The sequence below is a fragment of the Sebastes fasciatus genome, chromosome 8 (genome assembly GCF_043250625.1).
Source record: "Sebastes fasciatus isolate fSebFas1 chromosome 8, fSebFas1.pri, whole genome shotgun sequence".
Classification (NCBI taxonomy): Eukaryota; Metazoa; Chordata; class Actinopteri; order Perciformes; family Sebastidae; genus Sebastes; species Sebastes fasciatus.
In genome coordinates, this window is record NC_133802.1 from 6,196,785 (window position 1) to 6,218,417 (window position 21,633).

Consider the following 21,633-nt stretch of genomic DNA (forward strand, 5'->3'; position numbering starts at 1 on the left):
GTAGTGATGATACACAAGAGGCAGCCGTCGTCAGCGGTACCATCTCACATTGAAAACACTGTCCTCTAACATTTGGTTTGGGGAAAGAGAGGTTTATTAGATGTGTGGAGACAATTAGGTCCGCATGAAAGACGCTCTGGTGCCTGAGGTCATTTATAAGTAGTCATTGTAAATAGTGAGAAAAGTTGAATTAGAGAAAAGCTGAAAATTAAGTTGCACGCCCTCATTTGTTTCAGTGTACCAAGTTCCCTCTGAACTCCACACTGATGTTTTGAAAATCAAAACATGTTGCTGTTGAGGACATCGAATGTAAGGTGTCAGAGCAGAGACTGACCGATAGTGGGTTATAAAGGCTCATAATGATATCGAAATCTGATAGTCAGAGCCATTGTTTTACATAAATACATAACATTAAAGCAGCAATGGGAAGAAATGGGGCAAATATGATTTTAAAAAAAAGAAGTTATTTTTATAAAACGGTCACTATATCCTGACAGTAGTGCATGAGACAGGTAATCTGAAATAAAATATGTGCCTCTGGTGTCTCTCCACACTTGAATTACTACTGAAGCTTTAACATCTCTGATGAGAATCCCTTCAATTTGGTTACTGGAGAATAGTGACCAGTCGATCTGCTGAGTGGGACGTGTTACAGTGTAAACATAAACTCCAGTGCTTTCTGGGGGTTTCTAAATGACCTCGGACATATCTTTGGCATGTCTGTACTGACATTTGTTACTTAAGAGAAGGCGTATGCTGCTACACCTCACAGGCTCTTTAGATTTAAAGATGCTATGAGCACTATTACAAAAATTTAGAGGGCGTCTTTAAAAAGGCATAATATGCAAGAATGATCTAAAACCCCACTAGAAGTGTGTGGTGTTGTCTGTTTCTGCAGAGACCCTGCAGCCCTCTGCCTGGATTTTCTCTTTTTCTTCTTATTTCGCTTTACTCTGGACGCTTCTGGGCGTCTGCAAACAGCCTTTGGGCTCCACGTGGGGGTGCAACCCCCCAGCCAATAACAGCACGCAGGGTGTGCAGCCCGCTCAGGTGGTCAAATGCCGCCACTCTGTCACGCCCCTCGGCTTCTGTTACCGACTCCCAAGTCCCCCTTTACTCTGTTAGATGCAAAGCAGCCGTATTTCACGGATGGGAACGGGTTGAGTTATGTACATGTGTTCCAGTGACCCCCCCGGCTCCTCTCTGTGCTGAGAGTGCAGCTATGATCGGTGTGTGTCTGTAGTTTGACGAGAGCAGCGCTGAGCCACAGCCAGCGGACTGGAAGACTGCATTCATTCAAAATTCGGCAACTTCCCGCAGAGTTAGTTGTGCGTTTAAGAATGTAAAAACAATCGGAAAATAACGTTTTATTTCTCAGATTTGCTGCTTTGTTCTCACTAACGCCGCTCCCTCTCTTCAGTCACTCTATAGCTCGCTCTACCATCGCTGCTGTCTCTCTCTCTCTCTCTCTCCCTCCCTCTCTGCTCGTTGAGCTGTGGAGGTGTGCCCGACAGGAACCGACAACAGTTACATATTATACCTTTAAAGTTAGAATCCCAAGAAAAAGTCAAATTTCTGATATTGAAGTCAGGTACTAGTCTTCTGTAGCTATGCTATATCATCACTCATAACAGAGGTCCAGTTAAAGAATCAGTAAATATTTTTTCAATATTATCTGTAGAGCCAAACCAACACTAAACGTATTGCGTTTGTAGTATATGTGATGCATCTTATTCCTCTGCGCCATACAGAAAATAGTCCCCAACAAATGCCCCCTTAAGTTACCCTTACCCTTTAAGTTAACATACAGGAATCTTATATTTTCACCTTCATTGTTTAACATGCTAAAATATATTCAACTTCTTCACAGCCCAAACAATTTATACTCGCAAAAATGAAGATGTAGGTTTACTCTCAGAGGGAACAATAAAGGAAATACACTCAACAAATGTCTACATATAGGATGAGGGGTTTATATCTAGATAAGATGTGTTTGAATAATCCCCCATCAGTGTGTGAAGTCTCTACTCTGAGACCATGAACAGCCGTGACAAGCTCAACAAAAACATTCGGATGTGTGTGTGTACATGTAAGATCAGTTCTACTTAGTGCTCATAAAACTAAGCTTTAAAAGTGAAAAGTAGTACTCGCTTTGATTCAAAAATATGAGCATGTCAATACAAGTTCTTTGCCAGAGGCAACCTCCAACTCCACCGAGATCATTTCTAAACGGCTTCTTCTAAATATACTACAACTGGAGGAATAAATTATGTTGCATTATCCTACTAACATAAGACACTTTCTTCCATTCCCTCATGTGGACTGCCTTTGACTTCAGCATGGCACTTGTCCAGTGTTCAAAATGTATATACAGAATCAAATCTACACAAGTTCAATATGGCAGAGTTAACTGGAATCCGATTTAAAAAGGACAGTGTGGAGGGTTCTGACAGAAGCTGGTACAAGTCACTCAACAGCGCTAATAAGGATGCAAGGAGAGCTCAGGCTGTACTTTCGGTTCTGGAGTCAGATCCATCAGCCATCTGGAGACCCTCAGGTTCATGCTCATTTGCATAATTGCCACAACTGAACATGGAAGCGCCCAAAAGGTTAAGAATGAGCAACAGGAAATACACTGAGGGGATGTTGTTCAGTTCTGGAGTCTGTGGTTAAAACATTTTTAATTCATGTTGTGGCTTATATTCAATATCTTATATATTTTTTAACTTTATATTTTAGTGTGACAAGTCACCAGCTGACCACGGGACTCCCACCTTTGAGCTCAAGTCCATGTATCCATATCACAACCACCCGGTAACTCCTTCACTCATATCAGATATCCAAACTATCCCTTTTATTTCTCCTCCTCTGTTCGGGACATTGTGGAGTATTTCCTCTCATTAACTTCAAACTACAGAAGTGTGTGTCAACCAGAGGGGAAGATTCAGCAGGTATACCGAATGTTCCCTCTGGTGTTGCTTAGTCTCTCAGGTGGATGCTCTGTGTGGTTTACTTGCTGTGGTGGAGGTACTGCTGGGTGAACATGTTGAGCTCGCTGTCCAGCCAGCCCGCCTTGTTCCTACACACAACAAAACAAACACACACCCATTAAACGTCACATATTATGATCATTTTCAGGTTCATATATGTACTTTAATTCTCTACTAGAACATGTTTATAATGTTAAAAAAAAAAGTTATTTTTATAAAGGTTTACATTATGGTGCGTTCAAACTCTGCTCAGTAGAAATGAGCAATAGGCAAAGTTTTTGGAGAGAAACTTGAATAAATCCAGTTGTTTGAACGAGATGTTTTCACAGCAATATAAAATCGATAGAGAGGGAATTATGACTTGTTTAACTTCCTAACAGTAGCTCTAAGCATAATTATAATACATAATTAAAACTACTGATGTCAAGCTTCTGTATAATGCAACCAGAGTTGGTGATTGTTGAAACAGTCGAAAGTGTGACCAAGACAGTTTTGAGGAGTTTTATTTTGTTTCTGTTGAGTTTGAATGAAGTGTGTTTTACAATGATCAGCAAGGTAAAATTACTGTTTCTGTCAATGGAGTCTGGTGGCTTTGAGGATAGAAATATTGTATGTTTTGTACCTTAATACATTATAATAATTGTTTAAATCCCTCTTGAGCTTATTTATTAGAGTTTATTATTTTAGAAAAACAACTTTTCTTCAAGAATTCAAGGTAACGCGGGGGTGAATGATAAACAAATGGTCATTTTGTGGGTGAAGTATTCCTTTAACGTCATTCATGATTAGCCCCACCACCACTCCACCCATGAATCTGTCTGGCTGTTTGTATATGCATGCCGAGTGTGGCGAAGGTTCTTACCGCAGCAGCTTAGCCTTGCTCTGTAGGCTGTCCAGCAGCTCGATCTTGCTGTTCATTTCAGAGATCTCATCCTCGAGGTTCTGACGGGTGACGTCTACTTGCTGGCAGAGCTGAGCGAACACACTAGCCAACTCCCTGATAAATACAGACAGAAGGGACGCAAACAGGGTAAGACAACGTTATAATAACAAAGAGGTTCTTCTTTCAAATCAAAATAAAAAACTAGACATCATAACTGCTCTGAGTGTCAAACTGTTTTAACATGCTCACTGCTGGACTTGGTGGCTGCAGTTGGATCCGGTGTAGCTGACAATGAGCTGCAGCTTCTCGCTTGCGTAGTCCACAAACTGTCTCTTGAAGGCTCTCTCCTTGGCCTTGGTGGTCCAGGTGAGCCGCTCGTAGATGTAGAGGAGCCCGTACAGACCTACTGACAGGGCGATCAGACGCCAGCCCACTGCCTTCCAGATCTGCACACACACACCAACAAAGCTTTAGGTCTGGCTGAATGGTACCCTCCTCCCTCTGATAGCTAACCACACACTGAAGCAGAATTTGACTGCAGAAATATGAGCTACTATGACATTAGACAAAAGCTACTTTTTACACATATTACAATTTAATTTAGCTGCATTGTTAACATCAAAATCAAAACAAAAATGCAAATTATATATATTAAAAAATCGTTAAATGACTTGAAAATAAAAAAAGGTTTTGGATAAATCATAAATATATAAACCACTTTTGATGTTCGATTTATGTTAAAGGTCACTTTGAATGATTAACTAATGATAATAGTTAGCTTGGGTTGTATTTCGGGACGGTTCTGGGAGGATGGTGAAAAAAGTCAGTTTAGAGCCCTGATTACTACTCTATTAATACTCACCACGCCGCCGACCACAAGGACACCCATGGAAGTACGAGATGTAAGGGAGGCAAGACCAGTCACCATGGAGACCATCAGCTCCTCCTGGGTCATGGAGCTTTGTGGGAATGGAGGCATGCTGGTGCTGACTGGAGTCAGGGCCATGGGCCGAGGGACCTGCAGGGAGAACACAGCTGAGAACAGCACAGAGCACTTGTTCATATCACTAACTCATCTGCTGCCAGCTCTACTAATGAAAGCTGTGAAACATGGCTGAAACCAAATGTTTTCTTTGTTAGACCTCAAGAACAGACACAATGTGTTGTGATACACACAATGTTGCCATAAATCAACCAATCAATGTAAAACTTGGATTGTTTTGCAACTAGTAAAATAGGTCAAATTAGCCCTGGTTGTGCATATTTTCAGGATTGTCTTAGGGACGAGCGTCATCTGACCAAGGTGGTGTTACCTGGTCGTTGTAGCCCATGAGGGCCCGCCGGGTGTTCTTGGCCCCTAGGAAGCGGTTGACCAGCATGGTCCAGCCCAGAGAGAAGTGGAAGCTGATGTCCTCCTGAAAGTCACTGCAGAGCTTGTCACAGGCCAGGTCATAACTGAGGCTGAAGCACTGACGAGGAACCAGCTTGTCTACCTGCTCTCTGACCGGGTTGGGCAGCAGAGGCTTCAGACCCTCTGCACACACAGACACACACACACACACACACACACACACACACACACACACACAGCAAAGAATCAATACAACATATTCAGTCATAATTTAGCACTAATGTCAGTGACACACAGGCTGTTTTCGAAACCGCATACTATACTAGTAGTACGTACTGATTTGGCCAAAATGTAGTATGTAGTATGCAGTATGCGAACAAAAGCAAAATCTCCAGTATGCCAGAAATACCCGGATGACGTACTGATTTGGAAAAATTCTCCAGTATGCATCGGACCTGTCTATCTCGCCTACTGTATCCCACAATGCAAAGCGCCGGAACAGCACAGGCTACGGGTATAAAAACAGCAGCCAGAAGCTGCTCTTTTTTTACGTTTTCTGTAGCCATTTCAACACTAAATTCACTTCTGAAAGTTTTTGAGGCGAGAAATCAACTGTGTAGATTATTAATATCGGCAGTTTTACGAAGTTAGATGGCGAATCGAACATTTGTTCCACCGTTGTCGGAGTTTAGAAGCTCCACAGAATACCGTGACAGCCAGCGAGCGCCTGCCCGGGTCGCTGCCAGCAAGCCGGGTAGTCACGCTCTGAGACCGCTATGAGCTGCTGGAGCTCTCTAGAGACCGGTCTGTAGACGAGAGGCTTTGATTTCCTTGTTGACGGATAGTTTGTTTAAATATCACAACACAGATGTCCATTATAAATTAACAGGAACCTGTGTTTATTTGCCTTTTTTCGAGTTAAAAAGCTCCACAATCACCCGCGGGCGTAGCTCGCTGGAGAGCCGGCCAGTGACGCTCACAGAGCGGCTGCAGAGCAGCAGAGTGGCAGAGTGGCGAGAGAAGATGAGAGGAGAGGAAGAGGAGAGAGAAGAGGAGAGGAGAGAGAAGAGGAGAGGGAAAGAGCAGCTTCTGACGGGGCAGAGAGGTTCCTGATGAGACAACATGACACTTTTTTAACATTTCTCTAATATCTGGAGGGAGATCAGTCCTGTTGCTGTAACTGAAAAAGCAGTTTGAGTAAAGTAAACGTTGTGGATGAATGTTTTATATTTCCCGTCTCTCCTCGTTGATGATCCTGTTTGTCGGACTTCTTTATGAGCTGTCAGAATAAATAGTTTAAACCTGCAGTATCTTATAAAGTAAACAAGCACAACATAAACAACAAAATCAAAGTTGTATTTTTTGATAATATTGTAATAGTGGTACAAGTTAGTTTTTTTGTCCTGTGCTTTAAGAGCTGGTTTGAAGGCTTAAGCCTCGTCTAGCATACTGCTAAATACATCACTTTAACTGTCACATACTGCATACTACTGAGGAACGCAGTATACAGTATCTACTGTATACTGTATACTGCGCTCCTCAGTAGTATGCAGTATGCGGTTTCGAAAACAGCCACAGAGTGGCTACATACATGTTTCCACATAAGGATACTACAGTCATAGTAAACAATTTAACATACATGCATGTCTCAGGTATAAATAGGAGGAGTGTTACCGATCATGTCAGTGTGCGTGGCCTGCAGGGAACTGGTGATGGAGGTGGAGCACCTCTCCGACATGTTCTTGCCCAGACCGTCCTCTATGTGTCGGTGGAGCTCCTAGAAGAAAAAAACAAACAAACAACCACAACAAAGAAACGGTCAAAAAATCAACTGCTGAGTCGGGAGTGCCTGACCACTGAGCCAGAATACTGATACCAACATACGACGTCCATCACAGACCAGATAAAATCTACATCTCTGTTTCACTGATGACTAACATCAAACCTGACAGCCGTTCTTCTATCGTATGAGTCAAGGGTAAACTAACCTATGACAAATTTGCATTACATCTGATGAGAAATTGGTGCGCTAACTAAAGCTGTCCCTAAAGCTGAACTAGAGCAATGTGCGGACCGTCGCGGAGTAAATGCGCCCGGTGAGGACCAGTCAGTCCTACCGCTGAGAAGTGTAAAAGTATGTGCGATTCATTATGAAACTGTAAAAACTGCACACATGTAAAGAGGCGGATAGAGCGGCTTTCACAAACGCAGACTGCTGCTTGCAATTTTTAAGACCTGCCAAAATTGTATTTAAGACATTTCATGACATTTTAAGGGCTTAAATTCAGGGTATTTAAGTAATTTTAAGACTTTTAAGACCCCACGGGAACCCCGTGTATACTGCGCAACACTACTGGCATCTGTCCACAGGTCAACTTGCCAAAAAGTACAGTATGGAAAGTGGACAGTATGGCAGCTGCGTAGACTCATTAAAACAAAACACATCTGAATGTGCAGGAAAAAAAAGTGGTTGTTATAGACAGAGGGCTTGGGCTCCATGTCAGCTTGCCCTGTGAAGCTCACATTAAGGACAAAGAATTCTGTTGAATATCTGTGTTATACTCACATTCTTGTAGACCTTGAGCACCACTGGTGATGGGTGGAAGTCCATGTGGTAGTCGTCCACCAGCACGTTGAGCTTCCTGATCTCCTCTGACATAGCATTAGACACCTGAACATGAGCAGACAACGTTCCCCGTTAAAACCAGCAGAACCAGGACACTTCATCTGTGACACATGTTGAACTTGAAATTTAATTGTTTTTCTTTTGACTTTTATTTGATGAGTGAGGAAATAGATCCCACAAGTCCATCACTTCACAAATCACCATTGAGATTAAATAAAGAACTTAAAGCCCAGCTGTTCCACTGCAGCTGCTGAGAAGGCAGGTATGTTATGATGTCGTGTTGGGGTTCACCTGTCTCTCCACCTCCTCAGTAATCTTCTTGATCTTGGCTTTGCAGTCCATGGTCAACAAGTCCAACTGCTTGTCTATAAACTCCAATCGGTCCTGACGGTCCTCTTTGGTCTCAAGGCAGTAGATCCTACCAAGACACACACACACGCACAGTCGATCGTTATTTGATAACACTATAAATTGTAGGGGTGGGAAAAATAAATAGATTCACCTACGTATCACGATTTTTTTTATTTCTTTATTATTATTAATACAATTCATATCGAATCGGCACCCAAGTATCGTGATAGTATCGAATCGGGAGGTAGGTGAATCGTCCCAGCCCTAGTAAATTGTAGATGGTATCTTTGTTACAATGAAAACCATATATGTGAATTATTTCTCCGATCATTCCATCTCTGGATGAAGAGTGTTTACAGTCTGAACTAACCGACACTCCTGCAGTCTAGACGATATGTAACAGTGTAAAGGTATCTGAGGGCAGATGATCAAATGTGTTTCCAGACTTTGGTTCACATACCGTCTCCATCTATGCATTGAACAATCTGCTTTATAATACCTGACTCACCTCTGTTCTTGTGCAGCAATGTGTACGGAATCCATAATGCGACGCAGGGCTTCGGAGATCTGTTTGGCCCTCACTGTGTGCTGCTCGAACTTGGTCTTCACCGCCGACTGTGAGATACATTCCTACACACAGCAACAGACAGCCCGACAATCCAGACATCAACTCAAGAACAATGGATAGGTTACATGATTCAGTGGATACCTCACTACTCTAAGTCCGGCTGAAATAACTGAAATAACTTTACTTATAAATTAATCTGAGTATTCAAATCTGTGACCCATTAAAACCGTATTCCCAGCTGTAACACGTACGAGGATTTTACCTCAAATCGCCTCTCGAAGTTCTGGAACTCAAACATTCTGGCTTGAAATCCCTCTGCAAGAGCTCCACCTGAAACAAGACAACAAAATGTAATACTGTAGAAAACTGTAGAATATTTTTCCAAACAGTCCACATTTAATGTGGTCTTTTCAAAGCTAGACCTGCACCCTCACATTTTAAATCCAAAGTGGTAAACACTACACATCCAGTAAAGTATGCACATTGCAGGAAAAGCAGAGCTAGACATCACGGCTAAAGCTGCATGCTAACTCTGGCACGGACAGGAAACGTTATCCTATCGTAACGTGCAATCAAGCCAGCCGTCAATCGCATCTCCGTGGTCAAATCGGCTGACGCTATAGAGCACCCATATACTGACATTTATGTTAAATGCATTCAAACGACCCCGATGGAGCTGACCATGGATGTATAAAGAGAACGGAGCTGACAGGAGAGAACTAGAGACGGACTTGGCGAAGTTAGCGGAAGTATACACGTGTGACTACGTCCGGTTTTCAAAATAAGGTGTTAACAAAGGGAAAACATTACATGTCCCTTATAAATTGAAAAATCCCACTAAGTTGTGAGGGAAATGTCTTTATCCTTTGATTTTTGGGTTGCTGGAAAAAATGTAATAAATAATTCCTGACAATGACTGATATATTTGACTTTGCAGTATCGAATCGCAATTCTTGTAGAATCACAATACTTATCGAATCGGCACCCAAGTATCGTGATAGTATAGAATCGAAAGATAGGTGTTTCGTCCCAGCCCTATCGCGATGACTGACTGACAAGCATCCCCACCTCCTTCCGGCATTCCTTGAGCCCTCTGCACACGAGCCTGAAGTACTTCTTTGGCAGAGACGAAGAAGATGCGGTCACTGGCCTGGGCTCGGTCCACCACACCCAGCTCATCCACCAGGAAATTGGTGCAGCGGTCCATATGCTGCCTACGGACCTGACACAACAACAACAACAATGCACTTTGTTTATTATTGTAGAGCAACGATGGTAACCGCTGAACCACCAAGCTGCTGCCATATATTTTTTGTTTGAGGGAAAAATGTTAAGAAAGATTAAACAATCTGGCAGTAAACTGTTGTCGTATATGTCTGTTGCTTTCAGCCTATTCATTCAACAACCTGTGAATGAACCAAAAACAAATGTCTCAACTGCAGATATTTTCAAATCTGGGCAAATAAAACCTGTTAACTGTATTATCAACAAGGTTAGATAACACCGGGGGTCACTGAGAAGGATTTAAAATTGGATACAGGATATTAGTCAGGGAGTGCAGAGGCCTGTGAAGCAGGAGGTGATCCTCAGGTCACTTCCAGCAGACCAGATGGAGTGTAGAGAAAATGAATACCATCTAAGCTGTTCACCTAATCTAAGGCTACTGCTGAGTCAGCAACAGGTTAATAGTGTTCCATGTTGTACCGATACTTTCCTCTTATCAACAATTTGGACTGTATAGTAATGACCTCACTTTTTAGTCTGTGTCACAGGCTTTGCTCTCTCTGGGTACCAATGAACACTTTAATAAGGTCCATCATCTTTAAAAAGGCACTAATTCGATATTCAGAGCATATCTGTTGCCTCCACACTCTCAGTGTTGCTCATGCTGCTCTCAACATGGCAACAGCTGAGCCGGTGGCTCGCAGCTAACGGTGCTAACAGTGCAAACAACGGCAACAGTGCTGACAGAGCTATCAGTGTCTACCTTGGGGGGGGGGGGAACCGGAGGGTTAACACTACGCTTACGTAACGACATTGAACGTTATCAGCTGTAACCACCATATGAGAGCAGTGCAGAGCGGTGGCCATGAGCAAGTCCGTGGGGCACACTCACATGCGCTAAAAGGCACACGCTGCAGGCTCAGTTATGTCAACAAAGCACAGAGAAGCTCGGACTACAGCACACACAGAGGGAGAACGACTTAGTTCTCTGTTCAGGTAGACGTCCCTCCTCTATATCTTTACATAGCAAATAGGTGTTTGCCGCTATATTAATTCTCTGGATATCATATAGAGAACCTTTAAAGACTATAAAGTACTACTCACGGGTGCCAGGAGGAAGCTCTAGGTGCGAGGATACCCGTGAATTAGGGATGTTAGTTTTTGTTAGTTTTACTTTCGATAGCCCGACACCCATTAACCGGATACTAAGTGGTTCATTTTTAAGAAACGAAAAACAAAAACGTAAAATGGCGTGAAATACAAGAGGTGCTTTCCAGCGCTCTATTGAGTCAATGAGCTTTGGTGCTGCATTTCAAACCGCTATCCATTTAGAGGTGCTGAAATTGTAATGGTTTGTGTTGTCCTGCCTTTTATTTTAATTTCTGTTGGATTTATTGCCGCATTTTGATCAGGACATTGTTAAGGGAGTCCAATCGATCGGCCACCAATTTCAACACGGATTTGTTGTTCATAATGTAGCATTATTAGGGAAAAAAGAGGTTGAGTCCCCTGGATGTATCAATAGTGAGTTTACTGCGCCCCAAACACATTTTCTATTGTCCTCGCCTCCCCAGGATGACGGGACGCCATTATTCTTGAGCCCCCCGCGGTACTGTAGAAATACGAGTACCGTCACGTTTTCAGAATTTTGGCATCACCTTGAAGTGAGTCTGTTCTCGTGACATCCCTACACTATACAAAATGTTAAATATGGTGGCACATTTTAAATTTCTGTGTGTGTGTTCCCAGGTGTAGACGCTTTGCCAGAGTGAAGCTGACTGACCTCCTCCATGTATTCAGGTTCTGAGGCTGAGGCGTCCCAGCGGTTGTTGAGGATGAAAATGTTGGGACTGGAGAGCCGCTCATTGACCTTGTGAAAGAAGGACTTCTCCTGTAGGAAGACATCATTTACAACCGTTTTAAAAGACATCATACATTTAAAACATTAGCATTAGCAAATTTAGGGGCCATGTCCACCAAAGCTTTTTTCCTGATGTCAGCGTATTTTTTTAATGCTTTGCAATGGGAGCGCCGCGTATTTACACTAATGGTAAAAACGGCAGCAGCGTGACAAGGCCCTGAGCGTCTATTCTGTGCCGAACTGCTGCATGTATGTTTTTTTTCCTGGTATCCAAGAGTAGAAACATTTTCAACTTTGGGTAAAACGTTACACTCGTCACTGTCACTTTTTACTCAGACGTCCAATCACAGTGGAGGTGGGGCGGGACAATTAGCCTACCACAAAACACATGGTGGACATGGCCCCTGCAGTCCTGCAGATTATTCCACTATCTCATCATACAGCAGTTCACTTAGTTCTGGAGCCGACTGACAGAATCTGTCTCAAACTACAGATTCTACAGAGACCAATCGCTCTTTTTAAACATACTGGCTCCGTCTAGAATGACACACGCAGCTGTCATGTCTCACCGTCTGCATTAGTGTGGACTCAGAGTTTGCCACCAGAACAAATACATCAGCATCCAGGCAGAACTTGTCGATCCAGCTGTCCAGTTCCGTGGTAACATCGATACCTGGGCTGGAGGGGGGAAACAGAAAGTAAAATAAGCAAACAGCAGTCCCTCTGCTCATCGTCCCAGGGACGACAGAAAATGTGTTTGGGATACAGTAAACTCACTATCTACGCTTCCAGGGGACGCACCTGATTTATTTCCCCCTCATGATGTTACATTGTGAACAACAAATCCGGGTCGAAATCGGCAGGACGAGAGCTAGTTAACGTTAGCGGTTTGCTCCGTGCAGATCTGTGCTGCTTACCGGCTGCTAACGGCTAACGTTGACTAGCTCTCGTTCTGATGATTTCAACACAGGAGGTGCCATTGATTTATATCATGATGCATTCAATAATAATTTGTATTGGGCAAAGGTAAATTCTAACATTATCATGATGTGTTCAAATGTAATCTTGTAAAATGTAGTTTTTTGCAAGAAACTTGAATAAATCCAGTTGTTTGAAGGAGATGTTTTCACAGCAATATAAAATAGATATTAGAGAGGGAATTATGACCTGTTTAACTTACTAACAAAAACCAGTATGCAAACTGTAATAAAGGAGTGGATGTTGGCGTACATGGGATTAATTGCTTTATTTTTGTTTTTAACAGTGGTATCAAATTGATATCGAATTGTGATATTTCACTGGTATTGGTATCGACTACTAAATGTCTGGTATTGTGACATCACCAATTACTATTACTACTACCAATTTTAACTCTTGATTAATTTTCAAATATTAGGGCTGTCAATCGATTAAAATATTTAGTCTCGATAAATCACATGATTGTCCATAGTTAATCAGGATTAATCACAAATTAATCGCACATTTTTTATCTGTTCAAAATGTACCTTAAAGGGAGATTTGTCAAGTATTTAATACTCTTATCAACATGGGAGTAGGCAAATATGTTTGCTTTATGCAAACGTATATATTTATTTTGGGAAACCAATTAACAAAAAACAATGACAAATATTGTCCAGAAACCCTCACAGGTACTGCATTTAGCATAAAGAAATATGCTCAAATCATAACATGGCAAACTGCAGCCCAACAGGCAACAACAGCTGTCAGTGTGTCAGTGTGCTGACTTGGCTATGACTTGCCCCAAAACTGTGTGTGATTATCATAAAGTGGGCATGTCTGTTAAGGGGAGACTCGTGGGTACCCAGAGAACCCATTTTCATTCACATATCTTGAGGTCAGAGGTCAAGGGACCCCTTTGAAAATGGCAATGCCAGATGTTCCTCGCCCTATCAAATACACTATAATTATGTTTGGTAGGGCCTAGACTGCTCTATATGAAAAGCGTCTCGAGATAACTTCTGTTATGATTTCACGCTATATAAAAATAAATTGAATTGATTAGTATTGCTATTTTTATTCCACCATTATTGCATGAGCATAATAAGCGTGTAATAATAGCATGCACATGCCAGCTTAGTAAGAGTCATTTGTTTGCCTTTTGCCACAAAAAAAAGCTCATGTGACAAACAGGTGATGGAGATGATTTGTTGATTAAATAGTGTTGACTTGTGTCTGACCTGTCCACCAACACCAGATCATCCCTGAGCAGAGCACACTTGGCTTTAGGCCACATGACACAGACCAAGCTGCCGGCATCCAGGTCCTCATCCTGGTGGAGAGCGTGGGCCAGCTGGTTCACCGTCTGTAAACGGACACAACATCAGCATCAGATGGGTTCACATACACAGCGAAGACCAACGTTCCACTTCTACAGACTGGAGTTGTGGAGGTATGGAGGTATGGAATGGAGACAATTTGACCAATTTGCATAATCAGTGAGCTCTGCTGACCTTTATGCTCTTCTTCTCCTCAGAGCCTTCAGTGAGGAGGAAGGCCTCATTGCCATCTGTGCCCTCCACCCTCAGGAAGCAGTTGGTGGTGTGTCCTATTCCAGACGGCAGCACTTTGTCACACAGCATGGCATTGATCACTGAGCTCTTTCCATTACTGGTCCTGTAGAACAAATGACAGGCCTGTCAGCAATGCCCTAGCTTTACTTTGAGTTGATGTTTAATCCTCCAGTTTCAGGTCAAATTTAACATTTGTAATTTTTTTTTTTTTTTTAAAGCTACACAGAATTGGATTAGTTTAAAGGTCACATATTATGCTGATTTTCACATTCATACGTGTATTTGAGGTTTCTACTAGAACATGTTTACATGCTGTATTGTTCAAAAAACACTATTCTTTGCATATTGTCTACCTGAATATGCCTGTATTTTGTCTGAAAAGCGAGGTTCAGTGCCCGTCTCTTTAAGACCCCCTCCCAAAAAAGCCCAGTCTGCTCTGATTGGTCAGCGTTTCAATCAATTGTCGTCAACACAGCGTCACTGCAGCCGGGGATTCACTGTGTGTGAGCTACACTTAGTTTGGCGGCGCTTCAACCGCGAATAATAACCGGAGTAAAACATTTTCTAAACCAAAAACTTCACACAGCACACATTCCAGCAGGAATCCGATCCGAAATCCGAGAGAAATTAACAACATCCTCAGCCAAGATTACAGGTTTCCCTGACAATTTTGCTCCGGTAAATAATACTTAAATAGAATTCTGACCCGCTCGTTCTTACACAGGTTTTCTGATAGATGTAGAAGGAGAAAAAGAGAGAGGATGTTTTTTTCTGACACTTTGGGGGTCTGCAGACACACCGGGGACATATATTTATGTTTAAAAGCCATAAAAAAAAAAGTGCATTTTGCATAATATGTGACCTTCAATAAAGAAAAAAATTAAGAAACAAAATGTGGCTGTAATAAAACCAAGTAATTTTGATTCAATATAGATAAAGTAAGTTCTACAATTAGAGAGAGAGGCTAAGAAACAGATATACATACCTCCCAAAGAAGACCACCTTCATATGCCTGCGGGCGAGCACTTCTCCAATCCCTGCCACCTTGGCGAGGTAACCCCGGACCTCCTGGACCTGCTCCTCTGTGGTGACCGGGTCCAGCTCTTCATTTTTGTAGGTATCTAACATGCAGAGGTCATTGAACAGAGGTCAATCATTCCAGTTATACAGTATGTGGAGTTTCCATAGATAAGCCTCTGTAGTCTGGCAGTATCATACAAAACTATATATCAGATTTGGCATGTTTTCAGACTGATATCATAATGTTTAATGCCAGATTCAAGCAGGTCCCAGAGGAAACAGAAATTATTTTGCAAGCAACGGTGAGCGAGTTTCAATTCATGTTAACGTTAAATTAACAACTACTTGTTACCTTTATCCTGATATAGCCTACACGTTACCATTATTTTTGTTTGAGACAGCTGGCATTATTTTGTAGCCAAGTATGTTCCATACAACGCTTGCAATGGCAAAACGCTGAAGGCTACCGTGTTTTGGCTAACGTAATGTAACCATAGCTCGTAGTAGTAGGCTATCATCCTAACCGGTCTGTGTCATCCGTCATCAAAATATAACATTAGCATTTTAAATAAATATTTAATGGCCTAATGGTCTGTCACCATGTCAGTGAATTTGAACTACTGCTTGCAATCTGAGGATATATATAGAGAGAGTGCGTGTACAGCCTCGGCTGTTTTCTTACAGTCATTGAGCTATACCTGAGGAATAAAGTCTCATCATTTTCCTCTTTTTTTTTTACCGTGGTATCGAATTGGGTATCGAGAATCGTGGAAATTCACTGGTATTGGTATCGACTACTAGATTTCTGGTATCGTGACATCCCCATTGCATTAAATTCTGACTTGTTGTGCTGTGTTGAAAGCGATACGGAAATATGTCCAACCTAGTAATATTGCAGCTGTGCCTGCCAAATCATTATCATTATCAAATCCTAAAAAGTTTTCCCCCACTGCAATAAGAACTCTGAACACTTCTCACTAACAATGACAGAAGCACTGCACTTAAAACCTTTGTAAATAGAGTCTGTGAATTTCATCTTGTGGTAAAATGTTAATAATGTCTGTTGTGTTAGTCGTGTGTCTAATGTGATGTCTAAGTGTTTTGATGTTATCGACACTGCTGTATTGTGAAAAGCAAATTCCACCAACCTCAGTCGTGTGGTCATTAATAAATGATAAATGATTGATTGTTACAAGTCATCCGGGTACTTATTCAGATATGAGACCAACATGTTAAATTGCCTTCAGATTATCATAATGCAATAGTGCATGTGTGAAAGGAGAGCAAATGCAGGCGGGAGGGTTACCATCTAGAAAGGAAGCGCTCTCCTTAATGTAGGCCCCCAACTGTTCAAAGATCCCGTTGATCTTCTTCTTTGCTGTGACAAAATGCTTGAGTGGCGATGCATTCACTTCCGCCATCAGTCTCTTATCCTTCTTGCCGTGGACTGCGTTGCTGTTGGGTCTTGGGAAAACCAGAGACATGGCACTGGACAGGGGACATCAAAAACACCCTTAGAAGCATGTCTGGCAAAAGAGTCAAAACTGAAATCTGAAATACACTTGTAGTGAAAGAAAATGAGACACAAACATTTAGTAGTGCAAATGTGTATTTTAAATACCTTCACCATCTCACTGTAGACTGGATTGACAAACTGCTTAAAGTAGCGTTGTCCAAACTACAATTTTACACACCCAACAATAATATACATCAGTGCTGGAGGTAACCAGTCCATCACCAACTTTCAGCATTCAAAACACTACCTGGTTGTAGCTGAAAGATGTATCTGTAATTTAATGGCTTAGCCAGGAATTTAATTTCAGTTTAGGTGTCTATTTTAGGTATCTCTTTTTTATGCTTACCCATTCTACTTCAGAGGAATTGTACATGATAATACAAAAGATAAGATACTGCCAGTTTTAACCTTCTGATATTCAATAACTTGTTTTGGTTTCCAATTCAAATATCAAATATATTTGTATTGTTGTATAATTTTTTTCATGTTAGCTTCTTCCTCAGGAATCTGCATGATCCGCTTCCTGCACATTCTTTAGTACTTCATGCATCGAAACATATACTGAGTGGACAAGAGCGGCTGTGGCTTAGAGGCAGAGCAGGTCGTCCACCAATCGGAAGAGTTCGATCCCCAGCTCATCTACATGTCGAAGTGTCCTTAAGCAAGATACTTGAACCCCAATTGCTCCCGAAGGCTGTGCCATCGGTGTGTGAATCAGTATTTAAAATTAGATCCTGATGGGCAGGTTGGCACCTTGCATGGCAGCCTCTGCCATCAGTGTATGAATGTGTGTATGTGAATGCTGACATGTAGTGTAAAGCGGGTTTGAGTGGTCAGAAGACAAGAACGGTACCATTTACAACTCCAAAGACTTGGTAAAGTTGCTAGCTTGAATATTGAAATAATCAATGCTGACTTGAAGCACAAGATGGGACATGTTGACCTTTATTCCTAATCTTAAAGGGCTACTCCACTCACTGATTTAGTATTGCCCATTCATAAAGTTGGGGCACTCATAAACAAGTTTAAAGTCAAAGCAGCAGAGGATGAGACGCCCTAGTATGAGTCAAGCTCCAAAAATGCTGGATACAGCCTCTGCTATCCCTGTATGATTGTGTGAGTGAATGCTGACATGTAGTGTAAAGCGCTTTGAGTGGACGGAAGACTAGAAAGGTGCTATACTGTATAAGTGCAAGTCCATTTACCAAAACAAAAGGAACGCCTAAACAGTATAGTCCAACACAAACTGAGGCCTCAGACACTACCATAGACTGACAGCTCTCTGACATTGTCAGCTTAAACTTAAAGAAAAACAATAACGTTTTAACTACCTGTTTTATTGGACTGCGAAAGATTTTAGCATTACCTGAATTCGTGACGGTGTCCACCTCTGTGGTGAGACCTCTGTGGTGGGACCTCTGTGGTGAGACCTCTGTGGGGAGGCTGACCGCCCGGAGGCCATTACTCTGATGTGACCTTTCACACAGTTTGAAGGTAACACTATAGGTATGGTCTGAAGGTCTTCTTTTACTCGTTTAAACATCGGGTAACTTACTAAATGTAACACCAACACACATTGAAAAGCGACACAGACACATCCAGCTGAAATCTATGACGTTAAGCTAGCGTTAAATAACATAGCTAGTGTTTGAGGAGCATGTCATCAGGCTGTCTAACGTTATAACTTAAACCTCTAACGTTATAATAGCTCATCTACCGTATCTTACGTCACTCACATGTCCTTCTCCTTGTGTTAACGTTAACGGGCTGTAACTAGACTGGTCCTGATTGGCATGACAACGCATTGACTGGGGACGAATCCATGAATGCTAAAGCTAACTACAAGCTAACTAACTTAGCCTTCCAGTGAAGTGAACTCAGACTGGATGCTAACGTTAGCTAGCATCCGGTGTGTGACTTACCGTGGATGGGGATCGTTCCTCACAAATAATCCTCTTGCATCCTGGCCCCCTCAGCTGTTGAAATGTCTACCAGATACCTAGCTACTAACGTTACTGAGGACTGGGTGTTAGCAACCGTAGCTATGGTTAGCTCGCTGTGCTAGTGAGTGAAGGGGGCGTCGCTGAGTGTTTAGAGCGAGCGCAGGTTTGATAGCCAGCTCTTTTGTAGCACTGTCACTAATTCCGATAATAAATACACTAATATATGTATTCCAAACTGGGTGTTTCCCCAAACAGCCGGTCTTTCAGCGAATTGATTAGGCTACCAGAGATGAGTTGAGCTGGAAGCAGCAGACGGTTCGATCGACCCGGTGCACAAGTATCGCGAGAAGAGGTTTCGATGCTTCACTCGCTTCACGAGACTACCGGTTTTACATTTAGGGCTGTGGGACAGGGGATGTTCAGGGGGAGATAGCAGGTCAGCAGTAGATGCCACATAGAAGTGGTGTACATCATCTGAAAGCTGGGAACCTGAAGATTAATTTGAGATCCAGTTTAGCACTGTGTGTCAAGTGATTTTAATCATTAATAAGAAATAAAAAATAATTAATTAATTAATTAAAATAAATTGTGAAAGTGTATCAGGGCTTAGAACATGATGATATAAGTTTGTGATGGACATTCACATGCTCTATTATATTGTGGGTTGATAACATTTGTTACACAGATTTGGTGCTAAATTTAACCTTTTTGTTTACCACTCAAAAATTGATAAAAATGATCAATAATCCCTCCAAAATTCCACATTAAGACACCAAGACCTTGAGGAACACCATAGAAAAAGCCATGCTGTGAATTGGTATCAACAACTTTTGACATTTGGAGATTTCTGCAAGAATTGCATTTTTTGGTGATTGGATGACAAGCACTTCTGTTCTGGAAACTGCTCAGAAAACCCCCTTATTGTCAATATACCTAGGGAAGCCATCCATCCTCTGAATGCCCTAGTCATTGTTAAAGTATAGAGACCAATCACCAAAAAATGTCTTGTACCAAAGACAGGTTCAAATCTGGCTTGGAGCCCTTCTGCATGTTCTCCCCGTGTTACCATGGGTTTTCTCCGGGTTCTCCGGTTTCCTTCCACAGTCCAAAGACATGCAGGTTAGGTTCATTGTGTACTAACTAAATTGCCCGTAGGTGTGAATGTGAGCATGAATGGTTGTCTGTCTCTATGTGTCGGCTTTGTGATATTCTAGCGACCTGTCCAGGATGTGTCCTGCCTTCGCTCGCGACCCTGAACAGGATAAGCAGTTAAAGATAATGGATGGATAGATTTCACCCTCAGATGTCACCAGAGTAACTAGTGCAGCCAGCATTTCAAACTAACTCATGTAATGGGGCCCTATTGGTGTAAATGTGTGAAGAGAAGGACACAAACCATAGATTAAGCCAAAGAAGATACAATATTTCTTCTTGCCATTTAGTTGGGCTGCCGAGGCCAGGACCGGTTCTTCAGATGATTGTGACAAACTTGAGGATCTTATTTACATTGGTATTGGTCTTATTTGTTATTAGCTGAGTTTTACTTGATCATATTTCATGATTATCATATATCAAATATATAATTTTGTGTTTTTTTATTGATTTATTGATTTACTGTGCACAATGGCAGAATGTGATGATGCACAGGGTAAATGTCATGGCCAAAGGCTCCATGGTGTGCACATAGCCTCCTGTAGTGGATATCAGTAGTATTTTGTAGCCAGATTCCCTTTCAAGAGGTAGAAAACCCATTTGACACACTTTGAGTATCCAAGTGAACAAATGGAGAGTCCACCTGGTCCTATCCTTATTATAGCGTTATAGAGTCTATGTGCTTTGTGTTATTTATATCTGCTTTGGCACAGTTGTAGGCAAAGAGTTGCTGAATGAATTCAGTTGCATCTCTGTGCATGGCATCATTGATATAATGGTGTTATCCACTGTCTAATCTAGAAAACATTTTAGGCGAGGATAAAAATGAAAATTTTTCCTTTGGTTCATCACAATTTACTCAGGCATAGTAACAGTCACTTTTTGGGTACAGTAGGTCTGTCTAGGCAAACCACACCTTCCTGGTACAACTTTAAACTTTCACAAATATACCAATTTAAAGCGTATTAGTAATTCTGCATCTGGACCTACATTTGAAACAATTAGCTGGTGAAATATAGTGTGTGAGAAGTGGAAGAAAAAAAATTAAATTGGATTTCTAGCAATATCACATCAAACCTGGTTGGCTCACATTGCGGCTGTTGCTCAGTGGGTTGAGGGGGTTGTCCTTTATCCAGAGGGTTGGTGGGTCAATACCTAGCTCCTACTGTCTAGTGTCCTTGAGCGAGACACTGAACCCTGAGTTCATCCCCGGGTGCTAGCCCACTATGCCTAAATGCAGAGGTCAATGTGTATGATGATTCTAATAAAAAATAAAGTTTTTTTAATAGTACATAAATGATTGTGCCTCCCACATAAAGAAGAAATGTTGAATTTATTGAAAGGATGTAGCATCTCATTTTCGAGGGGGTCCTAAAGGCACAAATACAAAAACACATACAGACAAAACAGTATTACATAACAAACATACACTGCAAATACACAGATACAGAGAGCTTGCTCACCATCTCCCACCCAGACCCCCATCAGCCCTCAGCTGTTATACAAGAACAATTTGATACAATGACCAGATTTAAAGAACAATTGCAACAGTTTGTCTTCAGTTTATATGTAGCACAAATAAACTGAAGATCATAAGTATACACAAATTAAAAACAT

The 21,633-nt window shown here is 41.8% G+C and overlaps 1 protein-coding gene across 1 annotated transcript; it reads right to left on the reverse strand.

The window, feature by feature from the left end:
- Positions 1–457: 457 nt before the first annotated feature.
- Positions 458–19,199, reverse strand: mfn2 (mitofusin 2). Its single transcript, XM_074642965.1, has 18 exons — positions 18,844–19,199; positions 16,712–16,893; positions 15,371–15,506; positions 14,326–14,488; positions 14,053–14,177; positions 12,424–12,532; positions 11,777–11,884; positions 9,838–9,991; positions 9,032–9,099; positions 8,710–8,831; positions 8,142–8,268; positions 7,791–7,895; positions 6,899–7,001; positions 5,187–5,407; positions 4,736–4,891; positions 4,123–4,319; positions 3,853–3,987; positions 458–3,079 (listed from the first exon to the last, which is right to left on the reverse strand). Exons 2-18 carry the CDS (start codon positions 16,887–16,889, stop codon positions 3,010–3,012), a joined length of 2,277 nt encoding a protein of 758 aa, XP_074499066.1. The 5' UTR covers positions 16,890–16,893; positions 18,844–19,199; the 3' UTR covers positions 458–3,009.
- Between the last annotated feature and the right edge of the window lie 2,434 nt (positions 19,200–21,633).

Coding starts and splice junctions, on each gene's coding strand:
- mfn2 (XM_074642965.1), bottom strand. CDS start 16,889: ATGTCTCTGGTTTTCCCAAGACCCAACAGCAACGCAGTCCACGGCAAG. Junction 15,507..16,711: donor GAGCGCTTCCTTTCTAGATG/GTAACCCTCCCG, acceptor TCTGCATGTTAG/ATACCTACAAAAATGAAGAG. Junction 4,320..4,735: donor TCCTTGTGGTCGGCGGCGTG/GTGAGTATTAAT, acceptor GTGTGTGTGCAG/ATCTGGAAGGCAGTGGGCTG.